Source organism: Mustela nivalis (assembly GCF_964662115.1).
Source record: "Mustela nivalis genome assembly, chromosome: 17".
NCBI lineage: Eukaryota > Metazoa > Chordata > Mammalia > Carnivora > Mustelidae > Mustela > Mustela nivalis.
Window position 1 is genome coordinate 37,485,360 of NC_139036.1, and position 18,055 is coordinate 37,503,414.

At 57.4% G+C, this 18,055-nt stretch overlaps 1 protein-coding gene across 2 annotated transcripts; it reads right to left on the bottom strand.

Annotated features, from left to right (window-relative positions):
* Positions 1 to 237: 237 nt before the first annotated feature.
* PDK2 (pyruvate dehydrogenase kinase 2) lies at positions 238 to 15,814 on the bottom strand. Of its 2 annotated transcripts, none has more exons than XM_082704688.1 (11): positions 15,535 to 15,814; positions 13,464 to 13,605; positions 6,300 to 6,371; positions 5,734 to 5,918; positions 5,526 to 5,615; positions 5,238 to 5,315; positions 3,012 to 3,091; positions 2,824 to 2,922; positions 2,556 to 2,663; positions 1,889 to 2,002; positions 238 to 1,325 (listed from the first exon to the last, which is right to left on the bottom strand). In XM_082704688.1, the coding sequence occupies exons 1-11, from the start codon at positions 15,650 to 15,652 to the stop codon at positions 1,185 to 1,187; spliced, it is 1,227 nt and encodes a 408-aa protein (XP_082560814.1). In that variant the 5' UTR covers positions 15,653 to 15,814; the 3' UTR covers positions 238 to 1,184. The 2 variants fall into 2 exon arrangements, with proteins under 2 accessions (XP_082560814.1, XP_082560815.1); XM_082704689.1 differs by having other exon boundaries at positions 3,012 to 3,088; positions 15,535 to 15,798.
* Positions 15,815 to 18,055: the final 2,241 nt, after the last annotated feature.

Consider the following 18,055-nt stretch of genomic DNA (forward strand, 5'->3'; position numbering starts at 1 on the left):
CGGGCCCTGAGCGTGGAGGGGTGACACATCTGCTCCCCGGGGGCTGCCGTGTCAGGTGTCCTGAAGGGATGGCTCTGCCTGGCGGTGTGCTTGTGGGACGCCCTGAGTCATGCCCTGGGCTGGGTATCCCGAGTGCATCATACGGCAGTCACAGGGTCTGCGGTCTGGTCTGCGTGCCTCTGTGCCTGTGGATCTCTCCCCTCCCCCTCCCACCCCAGGAAAGCAGCCAGGCCACCGTCTCATTCAATCTCCTCTTTACTGCGGATGTCACGGGTCATCGTCACAGCCACTGGGAGGAGCACACCACTTTAACCCCCGTGTGCTAAGGGGAAGGGTGGGGACTTTTCGGGGCTACAAAACTAACTATGTACATAGAGCATTCTAGGGAGAAAGCCACCCCAAGCACGTGCATGTCCAGGCACGGGGGGAGCGGGGGTCTGGAGCTCAGGCGGGACCGTGTGGGTGTGGGGTGGGCAAGGGGCCGTGTACGTGTGAGGACATGCCGGGGAGGGCCTCGGGAGGCGCCTGAGGGGCTCTGACCAGTGTGGCGAAACAGCTGATCTCTGGGTCCTCCCCAGGTCCTCCACTTTAAGGGTGTGCTCTGAGTGAGAACTGTTCCCTCCTAACCTTCACCTTCAAGCCTAGGGTAGAGGGAGAGGCTGCAGGACCATGTCCCCAAACAGGGGCCCGAGGGGGCAACCCCTTTCTCTACCCAGGGACACTGGCCCCTGGCTAGCGCTGACCCTGGGCCAGGACTGGAGTCCCTGCATGGGCCGGGGTGGGGGATAAGGCAAGCAGGGTGTCCGCTTGGAAGGCCAGGGCTATGGACGGCAGTGAGGGGGACCCAGGACCCCTGGAAGAAAAGTGGCAGCTCTGGTCTCAGAAGGAGCACTGCCATGGAAACGACTCTGGGACATCCCCCCACATCATGATGGAGACGTCCCCCCATCCTTAGGCACCGCCCACAGAGACCAAACACCAGGGAGACCACCAAGGGGTCTCCAGGAAGATGGAGATTGGCACTTAGACCACAGACTGGTCACCGCAGTGACTTCCAAAGAGACAGAAGCTGGTCATTAGAGAGAGCCCTCCCCCCACGAGGCAGGGGAAGAGGAGGGTCACCGTGGTGGCCAATCCCAGAGACAACAGTCCGTCCTCTCAGGTGCAGGGGAGCAGGGCAGCCCTTAGCTGACCCGGTATGTGGACGTGTTCTTCGGCTCTGTGCTGGGCACACACCAGTCGCCAGCCTCCTGGATGGTCTGGTAGTGGCGCCAGGCTGACTTGTTGTAGACGGGCAGGCGTTCCACTGAGTCCGTGGACAGGGCCTGGAGAGCACCAGGGTCAGCCCATCCTCCTTCCCAGTGCCTCACCCACGTCTTGGTCAATCACCCTTTTCCCGGGGTGGGTTGTGGGGGTGTCAGACCATGACCTGCGCCGTGTCTGAGTCAGCCCAGCTAGGTGCCACACACTGGCTGAGACAACGAACCCTGGCCCAGAAAGACCCAGGAAAGGACCTGTCCCTTCTGTGCCTTGTTCCTGCCCGTTCCAGAAGGCTACTCACTCAAAGGGTCAGGGAGGCAGAGGTAAGGTGGACTGTGACCTTGAACAAGATCACGAACTCTGGGTCTCAGTCTGGTCCTGAGGTGAATGACAAGTTCTCTATGGCAGCCCCCCTTCCTTCTGCATATAAGAAGTCAAAGGTCCCCAAAACAGGGGTCCTAGTCACAGACCAAGGACTGCCTGCCGAGGTGGGGATGTCTGCAGGCTGGGAACGGTAGCTTTGCTCTGATTCTCAGTCTGGAAGGAGTGGAGGGGTGGAGACGGAACCTAGCAGCAGGCTGACCTGCCAGCACAGCCCGCGAGCTGGTCCCTGCACCAGGACCCTCACCTTGAGATAGATGACCGCGTCGGTCCCAAAGCCCTCCATGGAGAAGAGCTGCAGGTCTCCCTGGAAGTACTTGGCATAGAGGCGGGAGATGGGGAGCCCGTACCCGAAGCCAGCCTACAAGGGGGCGGGAAGGGAGAGTGACCAGGAGGCGGGTCTGGGCCTCCCGGAGCAAAGGGACCAATATGCTGAGTTGGGGTCGGGCCAAAGGATTCCCAGGGCAGTCAGTCTGGTGGAGCCAGAAAGGCTGAGCAGTCCCAGCCGTGGGTGGTAGTCAACAGGGGTGACAGAGGAGCTCAGCCCTGGGAGCCAGCGGGTGTGGACAGGTCTCGGGGCTCCTGGGTCTCAAGTTCCCAAACCCAGCCCCACCTGCTCTCCTGGGAATGACAGAGCTGCTGATGAGTGAACTCTGTGGGGTGCCACTGGGAGAAATGAGGAGAGACAGATAGACACCCGCAGCTCAGGTTGGGGGGTTGCTGCAGTCTGGGGGGTGTGGGAGGAGCAGGGGGGCCCAGACTGGGAGAGGTGACCGATGCTCCTACAGCTACGCAAGAACAAAGCCCACAGGAGGTGAGGAGGTGAGAGACAGGGAGAGTGACAGTTTGATGAGAAGAGGAGAAAAGGCAGGAGGCCTTAGGAGGCAGGGGGCACTGGAGGGAAACCATCTCACCAGTGGGGTCCCTCCGGTGCCAGGCTGGGGGGTGGGCGCCGTGGAGTACATGTAGCTAAAGAGTCGCTCGATCTTCCGCAGGGGGACTCCCCCACCTCGGTCACTCATCTGGGGGAGACAGACATTGCTTCAGTGCTCACGCCCCCGCCCTGACACCCCTGACCTCTTGGTCGTCCCCATCCCCAGGGTCTCCTCTGAGCCCATTTCCTGCCAGGGGCGCAAGTCCCCATCCCACTGCTCTCCGGCCCCCAAATCAAGGGCCACATACTTTGATGGACAGATCTTCCTCACCCAAGGCCACCATGACCTTGATAGGTGGGAGGACTAGGCTGGACTCGTGGCTTTCCACAGTGGCACGCATGGCATTCTGTGGAGGGAGAGGCAGAAGAGATGAGTGAGAGTGGCCTAGCCCTAACCATCCCCCAAGGCTGCAGAGGACCATCCCCGCCCCCTTACCTTGAAGAGTTCGAAAAGCATGTGGTAGAGGTGAGAGGGGACATAGACCATGTGAATTGGCTGTTCAGAGTTGGACGCTGCTGGGGAAGTCAAGACCGAGGATCAGGAAATTGTCAAGAGGTCACCATTCAGCGTTCACTGACGCAACACCTAGCACCCAGCACTCAACCAATCACCCATTTATCCTCTAGCATTTGTTCACCCACCTGTCTATCCATACAGTATCCATCCATCACACGGTGTCTGTCCATCCACCTGTTCGTCCATCCATCCAACCATTGTATCCGTGCAACATCCCCTAATTCCTCTAGCTACCCTTCCAATGTCCATTCAACCATCCAACTGTCCCTCAACTACGCATCTGTCCCAACATGCATCCATCCCGTCTACCCATGAATTCGGAGTCCAGATTCAGCCTTCCACTCACCCACTGTTCCTGTAGCCCCTTCATCCATTCAAAAAATATCTATCCAGCCTACATCCAGTCTACTAGCATTCACCTGGACCCCAGAGGCCCTGGAGAGCTTTAAAATCCAGTGGGGAGAGGGGAGGGCTGCCACACACGGTTCTGACCCCGGCACTCTGCCTCTCGAGGATCGCTCTAGCCTCAAGAGCTTCTTGGTGTGAGAGGCTGTGTGTCTTCTCCTGGTGCCTGGCACAGAGCTCTGTTTGCAGCAGGGGCTCAATGACTGGGCATGGATTAGCGAATGAAGGAATCTCGGGCCCTGTGCTGGGCAGCAGGGCATAAAGATGAATAAAATTCAGCCCTACGGTCTCGGAAATTTAAGTCTAGACAAAGGCCTGAGTGACTTTAACCTTGGGCATGGTACCCAGAGCTACGTGCCAGGCCCTGTGCTTGACCCTAGGGATACTGAAGGAATGTGGCCTGTCTCTGTCCTTCCATCTCTGCCCCCAAGTTATTTATTCATTTATTTGAAGAGATTTTATTTATTTAACAGAGAGAGAGAGAGACAGCAAAAGCAGGGGGAAAGGGAGTAGCGGATCCCCCCCGCACCACCGCTGCCCACACTGAGCAGGGAGCCCAATGCAGAGCTCCATCCCAGGATCCCGGGATCATGACCCAAGCCAAAGGCAGACGCCCAACCAAGCCACGTGGGTGCCCCATGCCTCCAAGTCATTCAGCCAGTGACAGTGCATGACAGAGGTACACCCCAGGGGGCTGGGTGCCTAATCATGTTTTCTGGAAAGTCCAGGAAGGCTTTTCAGAGGATCTGGACTTGAACTGGGCCTTAAAGATGTGGGCAGCGTGACTTCCAGGCACAAAAGCCCTCAGGTTTGTGGCACACAGGCAGGGGGTGGCTGAGGAACAGGTAGGGGAGGGAAAGGGTAGGGAAACTTCCAGATCGCTGATCCTCCTTTCCCTAAAACCCTGGTTCCTCAGCAAGTCCTAACCTCTCCATCTCCAAAATATTTATCCAATCTACCCCCTTCTTTCCATCTTTGCTGCCTTTCCGTCCCCTGGATTCCTGCAGTGACCTCCTAACTGGTCTTCCTGAGGTCTTGCCCACCCCCTCCAACCTCTAAGTATCTTTAAACAAACATCAGACCCTGGCATCACCGTGCTTCGAACCCTTCAACGGGCTTCCCTGCTGCACACAACATCCCAGCTCCTGTGTGTGGCCCATGGGCCCTGCATGCCTTCGCCTCTGTCTCCAACCCCTTCCCCTTCTCCAGCTGGAGCCAAGATATAAGGGTGGGGAGCCGACTGTCCCACCCCAGGGGCTTCAAAGAGGGAAACCTCTCTCTTAATTATGCCACTGTCGCCTGGATTCTGAAAAGGCACCCAAACCGACACCTTAGTAAATACACTGCTCCACCTCATCGCTGTCACATGATCTCATCTTGTCTCCTCCCTGTCACTTGTCACCATCTGAAATTAGCTTGTGGGTTATCTGCTCACTGGCTAATGGCCCCCTTCCCCAGTCTCCCTGGCATCAAGAACGTGACCTCCATGAGAAGAGCAACCTTCTGTGGCATGTTTACTGTTTAACAATGTTTACTTAGCAAATGTATTAGTAATAATACTGCTAATAATATGTCAATAATAGCTCTGCTTCTGTCCCAACCAGTTCTTTTCCTTTTTTTTCCCCCTCACCCCGTTCTTTTCCTGACTCCCCATCTCATCTTTCTCTCCAGAGCCCTTAGACAGACAGACAGACACACACAGACAGACACACACACACACACAGAGCCTCCCTCACTCACTGTTGATCTCCTGGATCTCCAAGTCAGGCGAGGCCATGTAATACTTGTCACACAGGAGCTTGGCCATATCGTAGGCATCTGAGAGAAGACAGTAGCTATTCAGGGAATGGGATGGTCCAACCCAACAGGCAGTCCTCCTGTACCAGTCCTCCTGGTACAAGGCATCCCCAACATTAAACCCAAGCAGACGAGGCCCCTACCCACGGGGGAACGGCACATCCTCTGGCAAGGCAGTCAGAGGGGGTCTCTGGGGCTCCTCTGTGGGCCAGCATGGTGGGGACATCTTACCCTTTACCACCTCGGAGACATTGCAGTTTGGGTCGATGCTGCCAATGTGTTTGGGGTGGGCTGGGTTGGTGCTGCCATCAAAAATCAGGGCTGCAGGCGAGAAGGCAGGGAGCTGTTGGTGGGGCTTCCCTCCTACCCACCACCCCCACTCAGGCCACCATGAAGCCAGGGAGGTGCGCTCGGTCCCAAGCACCCCGGCCCTGCTCACTGTGCTGGTTGATGAGCATGCGGATGGAGATGCGGCTGAGGTAGAAGCGGTCCAGAAAGTACTGGATATTCTGGTTGGAGACCGGGTCATCGCCGTACGTGTCCTTGTACTCCAGCACGCCCTGCGCCATGGTGGGCACCACGTCGTTGTGGCGGTTCCGGATGGTGACCAGGGCGTCCGTGAACCTGCAGGGCATGGCGGCTTAGTCCCAAACTGGGGGCGCCCCCAGACTCTCCCCCACTTCTGACCTCCTCTCCACCAGTCTTTGTTCATAGGACCCCTCCCAACCTGAGAGACATAGTGTCCTCCCTGCTGCTTCCCAAGCCCGCCCTGAGTGTCCCACCACCTGCCCAACGGCCAGGGGAGCCCCTCAGGGGCAGGAGCTTGGATCTCCCTAATCAGACCCAGGGCCATGGAGGCCAGGGGCTAACTCACCCGCAGACTAGATATCCGTGAGGACAGGGATCATTTCTCCCATCCTCCTGCACATTTCTGCCTTGGGGCTGTGACCCAGGGCCCTTCGCCTGCCCCTGCCCTCCTGACCCCCCACTGGGGCCTTCACTCACTGGCTCAGCGTATGATGGTCCTCCGGGTCCTTATCTAGGAACACCATGATGTCCAGGAGGCTTTGGACATACCTGTGTGCATTGGAGGGGGTGCCATTCAGCTCCAGGCCAAGCCGGGCTCCCTTCCCAATGAACTCAGCTGCCCCCGCGCCTGCCTCACCCCTACCCACACAGAGCCACCCTGCCCGACAGGCTACACCACACTTTTTCTCAATTCATTTCATCTGCATGCGAGTCTCCCTGACAACACAGTAAGTTATGCAAGAACATCTCTCATTTGCCGGTCCCCCTCCTAGCACCTTTGCTGTGCAATCTAAGAATAGCAGTCTTCGGAGGGCACCAGGGATCATCCCGTCCCCGGGGTCTTGTGGATTACTGGCCAGGAGGGAAGGCTGGGGCAAGTCACTTAACCTCCTGGAGGCCCTTCACGGAAACTGATCCTAGTATTTGCCCCCAGGGTTCCCGCTGCATCCCCTGGGGCACGCCTGGCAGAGTGATTGGCCCAGGGCACTTCACAGAGCGGGGGCTCAGTGAAGATTAGTGCCTACCATTCTGGGCACCTGCTCAGGGGCTGTGTGGTCTGCCTAAGGAAGTAGATTTCAAACGGGGGGTTGGGAAGGACACAGAAGTGGGGAAAGGCATGCCCAGCTCTGACTGTGGCAGGGGTTGGGGGGCAGAGCCCACGGAGAGCCAAGACAGTCCACTCTACTCCAAAGGCCCAGCAGGAGTGTGTGGACCCCCACAGCCTCCCATCTGCAGGCCTGGTGGGAGGCCGAATTGCCCCAGGACCTAGAAGAGCTGGGGAACCAGGGGAGTGCTGGGAAGCAGGGGGCCAGCCTGTGGCAGCAGACAGCGCCGACCTAGAGCTACTGTCCCCCTGCTCCTGTAAGCCAGAACCCCCACTGTTCCCCCGCTACCATGCCCAGTCCACGGGTTGTTCTGGAGATGGCCACACTCTGGCAGAAACATCTGCAGCCAGCAGGAGGTGGGGGCTGCCAAGAGCCCTGGGACTGAGCTCTGTGGCCTAAGGGTCTCCCTAGAAAAGGGCCTTATATGGTACATGCATTCCTGTGTACAACAGTGCTTTGACCTTGGCAGGTCAGAAAGGCAGAAATTAGCCCCATTTCACAGGCCCCTAAACTGAGGCCCGAAGTAGTCATCAGGCTGGGAGGCGGTGTGGTGAGACTCAGTCCCCCACACTCTTGTCACTGCCCTGCACCGTGTCTGCTCAGAATGCTCACTTCGGCGTCCCTGAGGGCCCCTCTGCCCAGAGCACCCGTCCCCCTTCACCTCTCCCCCGCTGCTCTCACTTTGGACACTAGAGGAGAAGGTGGGGGGCGCTAGCTGTGGCACTGGCTCTGCTGAGTCCCAGTCCTGGCTTGTCCCTCGGGGCTGTGTGACCTGGGTAAGTCATGAAGCCTCTCTGGGCCTGAGTTTCCACCTCAGGGAAGTGGAGGTTTCGTAGCTCCTTCCATCACTGCCTTGCGGTGAGGGCCAAAGGTGATACTCAGCCCTGTGCCTGCCACGCAGTGAGCACTCTCGGGATGCATGTGCCTGTTATAAATGGTGGTTTACACACCGGCCACTGCTGAGCATGTCCTCTGAGCCCCCACAGGGTACCCAACACCCTCCTCCTGGTCGTACTGGCTGCAGGTTCCAAGTCCTGCTCTGGAAAGCCTTCATGCTGTGGATGGCATGAACGGGGCCGTCCTAGCCCTGGTGCTCCCTGCCTGCTCTCCCCACCCGGCAGGAGAGACCAGTCTCCCCCATCCCTTCAGCCACAGCAGACAATCAGAGAGGCGCCCCAAAGGCAGGGCCTCAAGCTTCCTGGAGGGTAGGTGCCTGCTAGTGCCTGCCTGTGCCCAGAGTATACCCAGGGTCTCCCCTCCCCCAGCAGCTTTGCGGAGCATGGGGTAGTCCCCTTTTTGTAGCCGGAAACTGGCTTAGAGAAAGCAGGTGATATGGCCCAGGCCCCACAGTGAGGGGCAGCACTGGGATTCAAACCGATGTCTGTCTGACTCCCCACCGACACCTCATGGCCAACCGTTCACCATCCACACCGGCCCTGACAGCGCGGCTGCCGATGCAACGGTTGCCCCGGTTGCCCCCGGCCTCGGACAGCGCTCAGCTCTGCGCCTGCCGGCTGCCCTAGTCTGACCTCCGTGACACCCTGTGCGGTGGGTGCTCGTGCTGCCCTCATTCTACAGAGAAGGCGGTCTCCGTGCAGAGCCGGACTTCTCTCTCGCAGGCAATGTGCCTCCAAATCCCTGCCCTGCCCCTGCCCCCAAGCCCAGAATCAAGCTTCAGGCTCCTGAGTCTGGGATGGTGAGGGGATTTGGGGCGAGAACCTGCAAGTGTGTAAGGCTGGGGTAGGTAGAGGGAGGGGAGGAAACCAGCTGGAGAGCAGGGCTCAGAACACCTTCCTAAGATGGGGGGTGGGGTAGAGCTGTGGGGGCAGGCAGGGACAGAGGGGTGGGAGCTAGGAGGCCCTGCCTGCTGGGCCACGAGGTGCAGGGCTGGGGACAGCGGGCTAGCTGCCGGCACCACCCCTGAGGCTGCCTAATGGGCCCCAGGGAACAGAAGCGGGGCCTGGTCACACGGCCAGGAAGTAGAGCAAAGGGCAGCAGGATGGATGGACAATGAGCAGTGCCCGCTGGCACGGCAGGGGGAGGGCTGCCAGCCTCGGGCCTCCATCTCCTGGACGATGAACCACAGTGAGGACCCCTGCCTGCCTCCCTCGAAGGGCTGTTCCTTCCAGGGAGTAGTTCCACATGGGCTCTCGGCTGGGAGGCAACAAGATGGGAAGGATCTTCCCAGAGGATGCTGGCCCTGGCGTGGAGCCCGCCAAGGCCTGGCACCCCAGATGTCACTCTCAGGAAAGATCTGGTCCTAAAGGGGGAGACACTGAGGAGGAACACTGGCTGCTGGGCTGCCCACCTCGCTGACCTGAAGGGAAAGAACAGGGCTTGGACCTAGGAGGCCTGAAGCCTGGAGTAATGACAGATGTGGTGCTTACCTCCACCGTCAGCTGGACAGAGCAGGCCCAGCAGGCAGTGGTAACCCAATGTAGCTGCCCCAGGAAAGGCCTGCGCCTGCTCACCTCAGCCCCAAATCAGGCCGCCCAGGCCTCCTGCCTTCTGGGGCTTTCAAGACTGCCCAGAGCCGATTCGGGAGGCAGGGGGGGACTGTATGAGGAGGTGGAGGGGGCGTGTAACCAGTAGCATGTGTAAGTGTGTGTGTGTGTGTGCACACCATGCACTAGCGCCCACAGCCGTGGCAGATAAGGAGCGTGAACAAGGCAGTGGCTATGTGAGGAGGGGGCGGTGGCAGACCTGTCCCTCGTCTGGAAGCTGCTTTCTGTGGGGGAGCTGAGTGCAGGCCCTGAGCCAGGCACATTTGGGTCCCGTGGCCGGCCGTGCCCCACAGAGGCCACTGAGCCACTCCAGTCCCTGGCTCGAAAATGGGGTTTACAGCAGTACCACTCTGACATCCTCAGTCTCGACTCCGGTTATGGAAAGAGAGGCCAAGGGGTTCAGCGAGCGTGAGATTCCAACCCCAACTCCATGCCTGGCGCGGCACTGGTCCCTGGGGCCACCGCCATGGCACTGGTTCTTCTCAAGGGCTGTGGTTCCCACAGGGTGGGGGTGCAGGTCTCCCGCAGGCTGGGTTTGCCCATTGGAGGGAGAGATCATGAGAGGCTGCTGGCCACACTGCCTCTAGCCCTTTTCCCTACAGACCCGGCAAGACCTCTGTGACAGGAGACTCACTGTCCTCTGATTCTACCCTGCGACTCTCACTTAACCCCCACTTTCTGGAAGCATGCTCCTACCAGCTCCACGCCCTCCTGACACTGCCTTTCTCGCCTGCTCGTGCTCTCACATCCCAAGCCAGCAAGCGCATTCCACTAAGGTGAACCCTACCCTCCCAAGGCCTCGCTCGGGGAGTTTGGCAATCTCTGATCCGGGTCACCGCCCCAGAACCCAGCACTCGGACCTCTCTGCTCACAAGTGTGGCCACCAGGTCACACAGCCTTAGGCAGGAGTCTCAGCTCTCCCACCTGCTGCCTGAGTGATCTCACACACATGTCCTAACCTCTCTGAACCTCAGTCTGCTCATCTATGAAATGGGAGAAATGACAAGGCCTCCCACAGAAGGCTGTCAGCAAGGCTAATTGAGGGAACATGTGGACATGCCTAGAACAGTACCTGACGCATGACAGGCCCTCCAGGTCTGTTTGCTTTCACCATCACCATTGCTGTGAGGACCACATTGTCCCAGAGAACCTTGGCCACACTCACATCTATGGCGAAGCTCGGGGACATGGCTTGTGTTGACACAGTTCTGCACACTTTTGCATCAAATGGTAGCATCTGCCCTTAGAAACAGAGCAGATCCCCATTTTACAGGTGAGAAAGCTGAGGCTCAGAGAGGCCGGGAGTCTGCCAAGGATTAAGGGTCCAGCAAGCAGCAAAGCCACACCTCCAAGGCAAGCACGATGACAGTGAAGTCAACAGCCACGGCTTCCTACTGCCTTCTAGGCACCTCCAAAACGGGCTCCCTCCACACCAGATCTGTCTGGTTGAAACAATTCACCAGGTTTATTTAAAACCAGGAATGCTTGGGGCGCATGGCTGGCTCAGTGGGTTAAAGCCTCTGCCTTCGGCTCAGGTCATGATCTCAGGGTCCTGGGATCGAGCCCCGCATCGGGCTCTCTGCTCAGTGGGGAGACTGCTTCCTCCTCTCTCTCTGCCTGCCTCTCTGTCTACTTGTGATCTCTGTCTGTCAAATAAAGAAAATCTTAAAAAAAAAAAAAAAAACCAACCCCCCCCCCAGGAATGCTCACCTCATCCTCAGTGACTCTTGCCTAGAACCTCACTGCAGCTGAGTAATAACTCCACCAGCCTCCCCACTTCGTATCACTTCCACTACGAACAGCATTTATACCGGGCTTTTCTATTTTCCAAAGGGGAGCATTCACTCCTTACTCGTCAGCCTCTGAGGGTAGAGGCCCTCTTGCCAGGCTCCTTGGTATGCTGCCCCCCTCCTCTCATGCCAACCTGCCCACCGCCACCACTTCTGCATTTAAGCCGGCAGCAGGTTCTCCTAGAGGGGGTCTGTCCTCTCTCACAGGCGGCCACCTCATCCCCAGCACAAAGTCCCTCCTCCCTTCGGACCTCAGGCTTTCTTGCTGCAGCCAATGACGCCCATTCCCCGGAAACAATCTCAGCAGGCTCTGGTCAGTGTGTCAGGACATTCTAGCAATCCCACGGCCTGTTCTCAGCTGAATCAACCACCGGGAAGTGCTCTCTCTTGTCTAACTTCGCTCTGTCCTGCTGTTCCTGGGCATGATTTAGAAGCTTCAAGGAAAGAAAGGCCAGGCCCAGCCCATACATGCGTATCTGGTTTTCAGAAATGGCCTCTCCTGGGGGAGTCACGGGCAGTTCAGCAGCTCCCCCACATCCCGACACGCATCCCCCAGCTCTCCTAGGAACACAGCGTCCAGGGAGGGGCATGAAAGGGCCTGTCCTGGCATCAGGGGCTCACCAGAGAGGCAGCCAGGCCAGTCAGCCGGGCAGAGCTGGAGGATAAGCGGGCAAACAGATGGCACCTTCTGTCTCCACACCATGACTTCCCCACCACCCCGCGCTGGGAAATGCTGTTTGGCTCAGATGTCCCACACCTCCGAGGGCCAGGGCCCAGCGAGGGGTGACCTGGTTGGGCTATAGGAATGCCAGTCCCTGCCCTCTGTCCCTGTCCCCCTTCACAGCTTGCACCAAACAGTGCTGCTGGCACAGAGTCAGGTCCCAGAGGCCCTCGCTGGGCCCCTGCCTGCCTCCACACCCGGGCACAGGCAGCTCCGAGGCCTGGAATGCCCTTCCCGTCTTTCTAGGTCTAGGCTCACTCCGGCCCCCTGGAAGGCCTGGAGACGTGTCACCTCCTCTATGCATCCACTTCAACTTCCCCACAACTCTCTGCTTCACCTGACACCCAGTGTGCGCCTGCTAGGAGCCTGGCCTTGTGCACCGCCACTGTCCTTCCCGAATCTCATTAAACCAGATTAAGTCCTGCCTCTGCGTACATCTATGCATAGAAAAAATGCTAGAAGCACACCACTACGACCTTCTGAAACCCAACTAGCGTTTGGTTATGGCGAGGGTAGTGGCTGGCACTCTCTTCGGTCTGTTTTCCCGTGTCTTCCAAATGTCCAGGCGGACAGGTTATACTTCCACCATGAGGAGGAAAAAAGCCCCAACCCATGTGACTTTTTAAATAACATTTTCGTTCTTCAGTAAAAGTAACTCTTTGTAAGCTCCCTGCTCCCACCACCATCTACCATCTCTGTAGCTCCCGGAGGGTACCTGCTGCTGCTTTCCTGCCTCCGACACGGCACTGGGCTTGCAGCAGGTGCAGACCCCTGCTCCTAAATCCAACAGGGCACCACAGCCAGGAGAACCGGCAAAGCGTTTTGGCACAAGGGCCACCAAAGACCAACCAGGATTCGCCATTGGCGTGCCAGTCACACAGCAAACTCTTGTTTGTTCCTCATGTGACCAGCCGTTGGTGTCTGTCATTCAATTACTTAACCTGGGAAGACTTTTAGAGGAAGCTTTACTGAGGATTTCCTTCTGCTACCAGAACAACTTTTGGTCTTTGCCCCTCCAAAGTTCTCGGGGCTGGGTACGATGCCATCCCTGTGTCTGAGTGTTTCTCAACATCCAAAACAGTCTGACTTGTAGCTTGGATTATATCATGTGAAAATTCGTTTCTTCCTGTTTCTGTTTCCCTATAATGTGGCCTGTCCCCAGGTAAATAGGACCTAATAGGTGCTGGGTGTTCAGAACCAGAGCTGGTGGTAAACGCTGATACTGGCATGGTTTGGGTTTTGGCTGTGAAAACAATTCCCCGGGTGGACCCTGGGTTTCTGGAGAAAGGAAGAGTGGTAAGCATAGGGCTGGTAAACACGGAGGCTAGGAGCTTTAGCTCACTCCCTGCTCTTGCCTAGTATTCCACTTGACCTTGGGGCAACTCTCCAGCCTCTTGGAGCCCCTGTGCTTCCCCTCTGTCCCCACCCCCCTCAAGGCTGCTGAGAGCACAGAGACTCTGGGAGCCCAGGGGCATCTGGCAGCAGAGTGGGAGGTACAGGGACCTGGCTGGGGGTCTCACCAGCTCTGGACCAGCTGCACCGAGGGTGTGCTCAGCACTCGGTCAGGAAGCAGGTTGATCTCTTTCATGATGTTGGCCAGACGCACGGGCAGCTCCTGCCTAAGGAAGGTGAATGAGGTTTTCTCACAGGCATTGCTGGACCCTGAGGGAGGGAGAGAGAGAGAGACAGAGAGAGAGAGAGGGAGAGAGAGAGGTGAGCCCACAGACCTGCAAACCACGGGAGCCAGAGGTTAGGTCGATTAAATCCTTCATTTCCTGAGGGTTCAGAGAAGTGACCAAGGGCACAGAGCAGAGCAGCTCTCTTGATCTCCTGCAGTGCGCCCACCGCCACGCCACCCTGCCCAACCCTTTCCAAGCTTGTGTCCCCCACCCCAAGCCTGCTTGCCTTCAACCACAGGGGACAGTGCCATTCCCAGGCCCATCTGGAGCCAGCTCTGGCCTCAGTTACCTCCCTTCTTCACTTTCTGCCTCTCCTAGCAGACACTCGCCTTGAGAGGTGGAAGGAGTAGAGAGGGGTGGATCCAGTGGGCAGAGGAACCCGGGAAGACCATGCCTTCCCAGGTCTGGGCCTGGCTGAGGGGCACTGTGCCTGGCCCATGGCATCTGTGGGGCCCCAGCATTCTTTCTGGCCCAGTCTGTCTTCACCCAGGCTGGTCTCGTTGACTAATGTAGAGCTGTCCCTGCATTAATGCCCACATGGGAGCCCAAGAGCCCACAGAGCCCAAGGATGGGAGCCCAAGGATGGGAGCCCAAATGTCTTGGTCCTTGGTCTGGCTTCAAGATGAAGACGGGAGTGGTAGACCAAGGCCATGGCCTAGAGTCAGAAGAGCTAGATGCTAGTCTAAGCTCTGCTTTCCTGCCACCAAGTCTGCCACCTAGAGCATGTGACTACCCTTCTGAAGATCTGTTTCCCCCACTGCACTACAAGTGGACCAAACTCTACTGTAAGCCTCACCTAGCCCATTTCTATAATTGGGGTCCAGTTTGGACTGGACAGCTACTGGTGGCTGACAACGGGCCCAGGGGGCTTTTCTACATGGGGGGAGCTCAAACAGGGCAGGGGGACAGGCAGACAAGTCCTGAAGAACAGGGGCCCTGTGTCCTGGTTGCCTCCTCCCCACCCTCTCCCCTCAGTGACGCAGCTGTAACTTGAGCCAGGCACTGTCTCTTCAACTCCGGAGAGACCTGGGCACCCCGTCCTAATCCCCAGCTGGCACCAGGGAAATGCCGCGTAGACAGACAGGGGACAGGGCCCACACAATGCCTGTTTCAGTGGCCACAGTGGCACAGCCTTGCTTCTGCTCCAGAGGCAACCCCAGGGCATTGCTGGTGGGTGAACTGGCCCAGGAATCTAGGGGCTGCCAAGGCTGCAAGCCTTCTGACTCCACTTCATGGTGCTCCAGGCCTCCACCGGGTTGGGGACAGGAAGCCAGGCCCAAACAGATTTGCTCTTCAAGTGTCCTTGCCTACTGGGCCAGCTGGGGTTTCTTCAGTGGGTCGGGGTGTGCTCATCAGCCACCTCCCTCCTGTTGACATTTTTGTTAAAGAGCTGGGTCCCCACCTGACCCCAGGGTGCCCACCCCAGCCCAGGTCTCCTTCCAGCTGTCTGCACCTCCTAATCCCGCCTTGTCTGTTACTCCCACCAGCATCCCTGCCCCATTTCTTCTCCAACACTCTGAGTCACTAGGACAACCACCATTAACCCTTTCTGTCTGGATATACCCCACTTCCTTCCTGCCCTAACATCACCTCCTTGCTGTGCCTTACTGGACAAGACCTTTCACAAAGCCCAGGGAGATACTTAGACCCCTCCTTCTCAGTGCCCCTACTTCTCACTGACAGCCCAGTATAGAGCTTTTCCCCAGGATACCTTAACCCTTTCAGGGACAGTTCCTGCCCCTCCTCCCCCCACCGCCTTAACTCTTCCCTGACTGTACCCCAGCAACCTTTCCCTGTCACGCAGGGCCTCTCTTCTCCGCGTTAATTTTCAAGGCCAGGGCCCCCTCCCTCACCGCCCCCCGAGCTCCGCGGGCCCCCACGGCCAGCCGCCCCCACCCCACCCACTCCGTACCAAAGTCCAGAAACTGCTTTATGGACAGCGGGGACGGGGAGAACTTGCTGAAGTGTTCGATGTACTTGGGCGCTCCTGCCAGCGACGCATTCTTCAGCAGAGCGCGGACCCAGCGCATGGTGGCGGCGGCGGCGGCAGCAGCGGCCGCAGCTTGGGCTCGGCCTCCGGTCCTCCAGCGGGCAGCGCCGGCGCTCAGCTCGGCCCAGCTCGGCCCAGCCCGGCCCAGCCCGGCCCAGCGACTGGGACCTGCAGCCTCCTCCCCGCCCCCCGGGCGGGCAGTCCTCCAAGCCCCGGCCAATCGGCTCGTCGCGGCGCTCCGACGTCGCCAATGGCCGCTCACAAACAACGCCGGAAGAGCCAATCGCCTCTCGCTTCGGCACGTGGCTTCCCCCTGGACCCGCCCCCTTAACCCCGTCCTTGCCCCGGGCAGCCTGTTGTTTTCGCGAAGCCGCGGCGAGAGCCGCCTCCCGAGCATTGGCTCCGCCCTTTCCTCCTCCGGGCCAAGTCCAGCTTAACCCCTGCCTCCCCAGAGTTTCGTCATTCCTCCTCGCTTTTACTTCCTCTCCCGCGCCCTCCCAGATCTCCTTCACTCGCCTTCCCTGAAATTGTCCCGATAGCTTCCCTCTCAAAGGGACCTGTTTCACTTGTCCTGACACCCACTTGCGCTCCTTGAGGGGGGCGATCTGGTGGGTTCCCAGTCCGGATGACAGTGACTCGGACTGGGAAAGTTTGCAAACTTAGGGATCAGGATGCAAGACCATGCTAATCCCTCACACAGACGTGCCCCCCCCCCCCCCACCTTCCACAAAGATCCAAGCGGCTCGGGAAAGGACGGCCGGAGTCAAAACCCTAAGGACTGACGGTGATAGAGGCAGGCCTTAACATCGGCGCTGCGGGTGCAGTTTTCAAAACACTTCGATTATTCGCTATTCATTTGACCTGAGAAAGCGACTATCTTCGCATTGCCTTAGAGAAAGGTCCTGGAAGGTGATCTGGGCGCCAGGATGCCCGCCCTTCCCCAGCAGCCCTGAGCTCTCGGCGGAACAGAGCGCGCGCTCTTGTGGTGAAACGCGGTACGCCCTGACCCCCCTTCGAAACCCCTTCCGCCCCCCCCTCCCGTCTTGTCCCTTTGATGTTTTCGCTCTTTCACTGTTCAGTCCCTGGGCACCACTGACCGAGTGCTCAATATGTGCTGGGCGTTGTCATGGGGACAGGAAACACAGAAAGGATAAGGAGGTAGTCTTCTCCCTGGATCATTTCATTTCTTAGTTTGGGAGGTAACTGCATAAGTAAATAAGTAGTTACTGTGTAACAGAATGTGATTACAGTCAACACGGAGCAATGCACGAGACTTCCCAACGGAAGGGACTCTTAGCTGAATGAATAATGACCTATGTGCCAGGTACTGTCTACATCATTATCTCCTTTAATTCTCCAGACGGCTCTCTGGTGCTATTATTATCCCCATCATATAGATGAGGAAACAGGCTCGGGGATCATTCTCAAAAGCAAATCTGAACTTGTTACTTCCCTTGCTCACAGACTTTCAGTGGCTCTCTGCTTCTTACTGGTGCCTTTCCAGCTCTTGCACGATCTGCTTTGGCTTAACTCTCCAGCCTCCTCCCCTCCACATTCCCCTGCTCAACTCCCAGTCATAGTTATCTACTGCCTTGAACCCGCCTCCAGTCTCCAAGCCCTTGCAAATACTGTCTCTTCTATTGGGATCATTTGTTCTTCTTGCCACCTATCCATTCTTCAAGTCTCCAGCCCTACGAGGCTGTGTTCTGGGCTACCTCTAAGGACTCTTTAGACCTGCCCAACCTTAGCACCATTTGGCTCCTATTAGACTGAGTGGAAATCATCTGCCGACTCATCTGTTTTCTCCACTAGACTTTTGAGTTCCAGGAGGGCAGGGCTGTGTCTGTATAATTAACTGCTCTATTTCCAGCACCGGGCACAGCACAGGCACATTTAAAAGAGGAAAAAAAGAGCGGGGACCACCAGGCAGACATGCCACAGAGTCATCAGGGAGGACCACCAAACATCCTTCCAGCTAGCAATTAAATCACTCATGATGTTGGAGGGTGCCCTGTTCAGGTTGCAAATAGGTACTTAGATTAAAAAAACAACAATAACAACCCGGCCCTGTGCCTTGCCTATAAACATAATAAATAATTAATCATTAACAGCTATTACTATTGTCAAAATTTAAGTAAGGAGGAACGCCTGGGTGGCTCAGTCATTTGAGTATCAGACTCTTGGTTTTGGGCTCAGGTCATGATCTCAAGATTGTGAGACTGAACCCCATGCCAGGCTTAGTAGGAAATCTGCTTGAGGAGTCTCTCCTTATCCCTCTGCCCTCTCCCTGCTCTCTCTCAAATAAGTAAATAAATAAATAAAATTTAGATTTTAAAATACATTTAAAAAAATGTAAGTAATGAGGAAAAGGCTGTGAACTCTGACAATAGGTATAGGAGAGAATATTACCCACGATCCTCTCCTTAGTGCTGGACTTCTATAT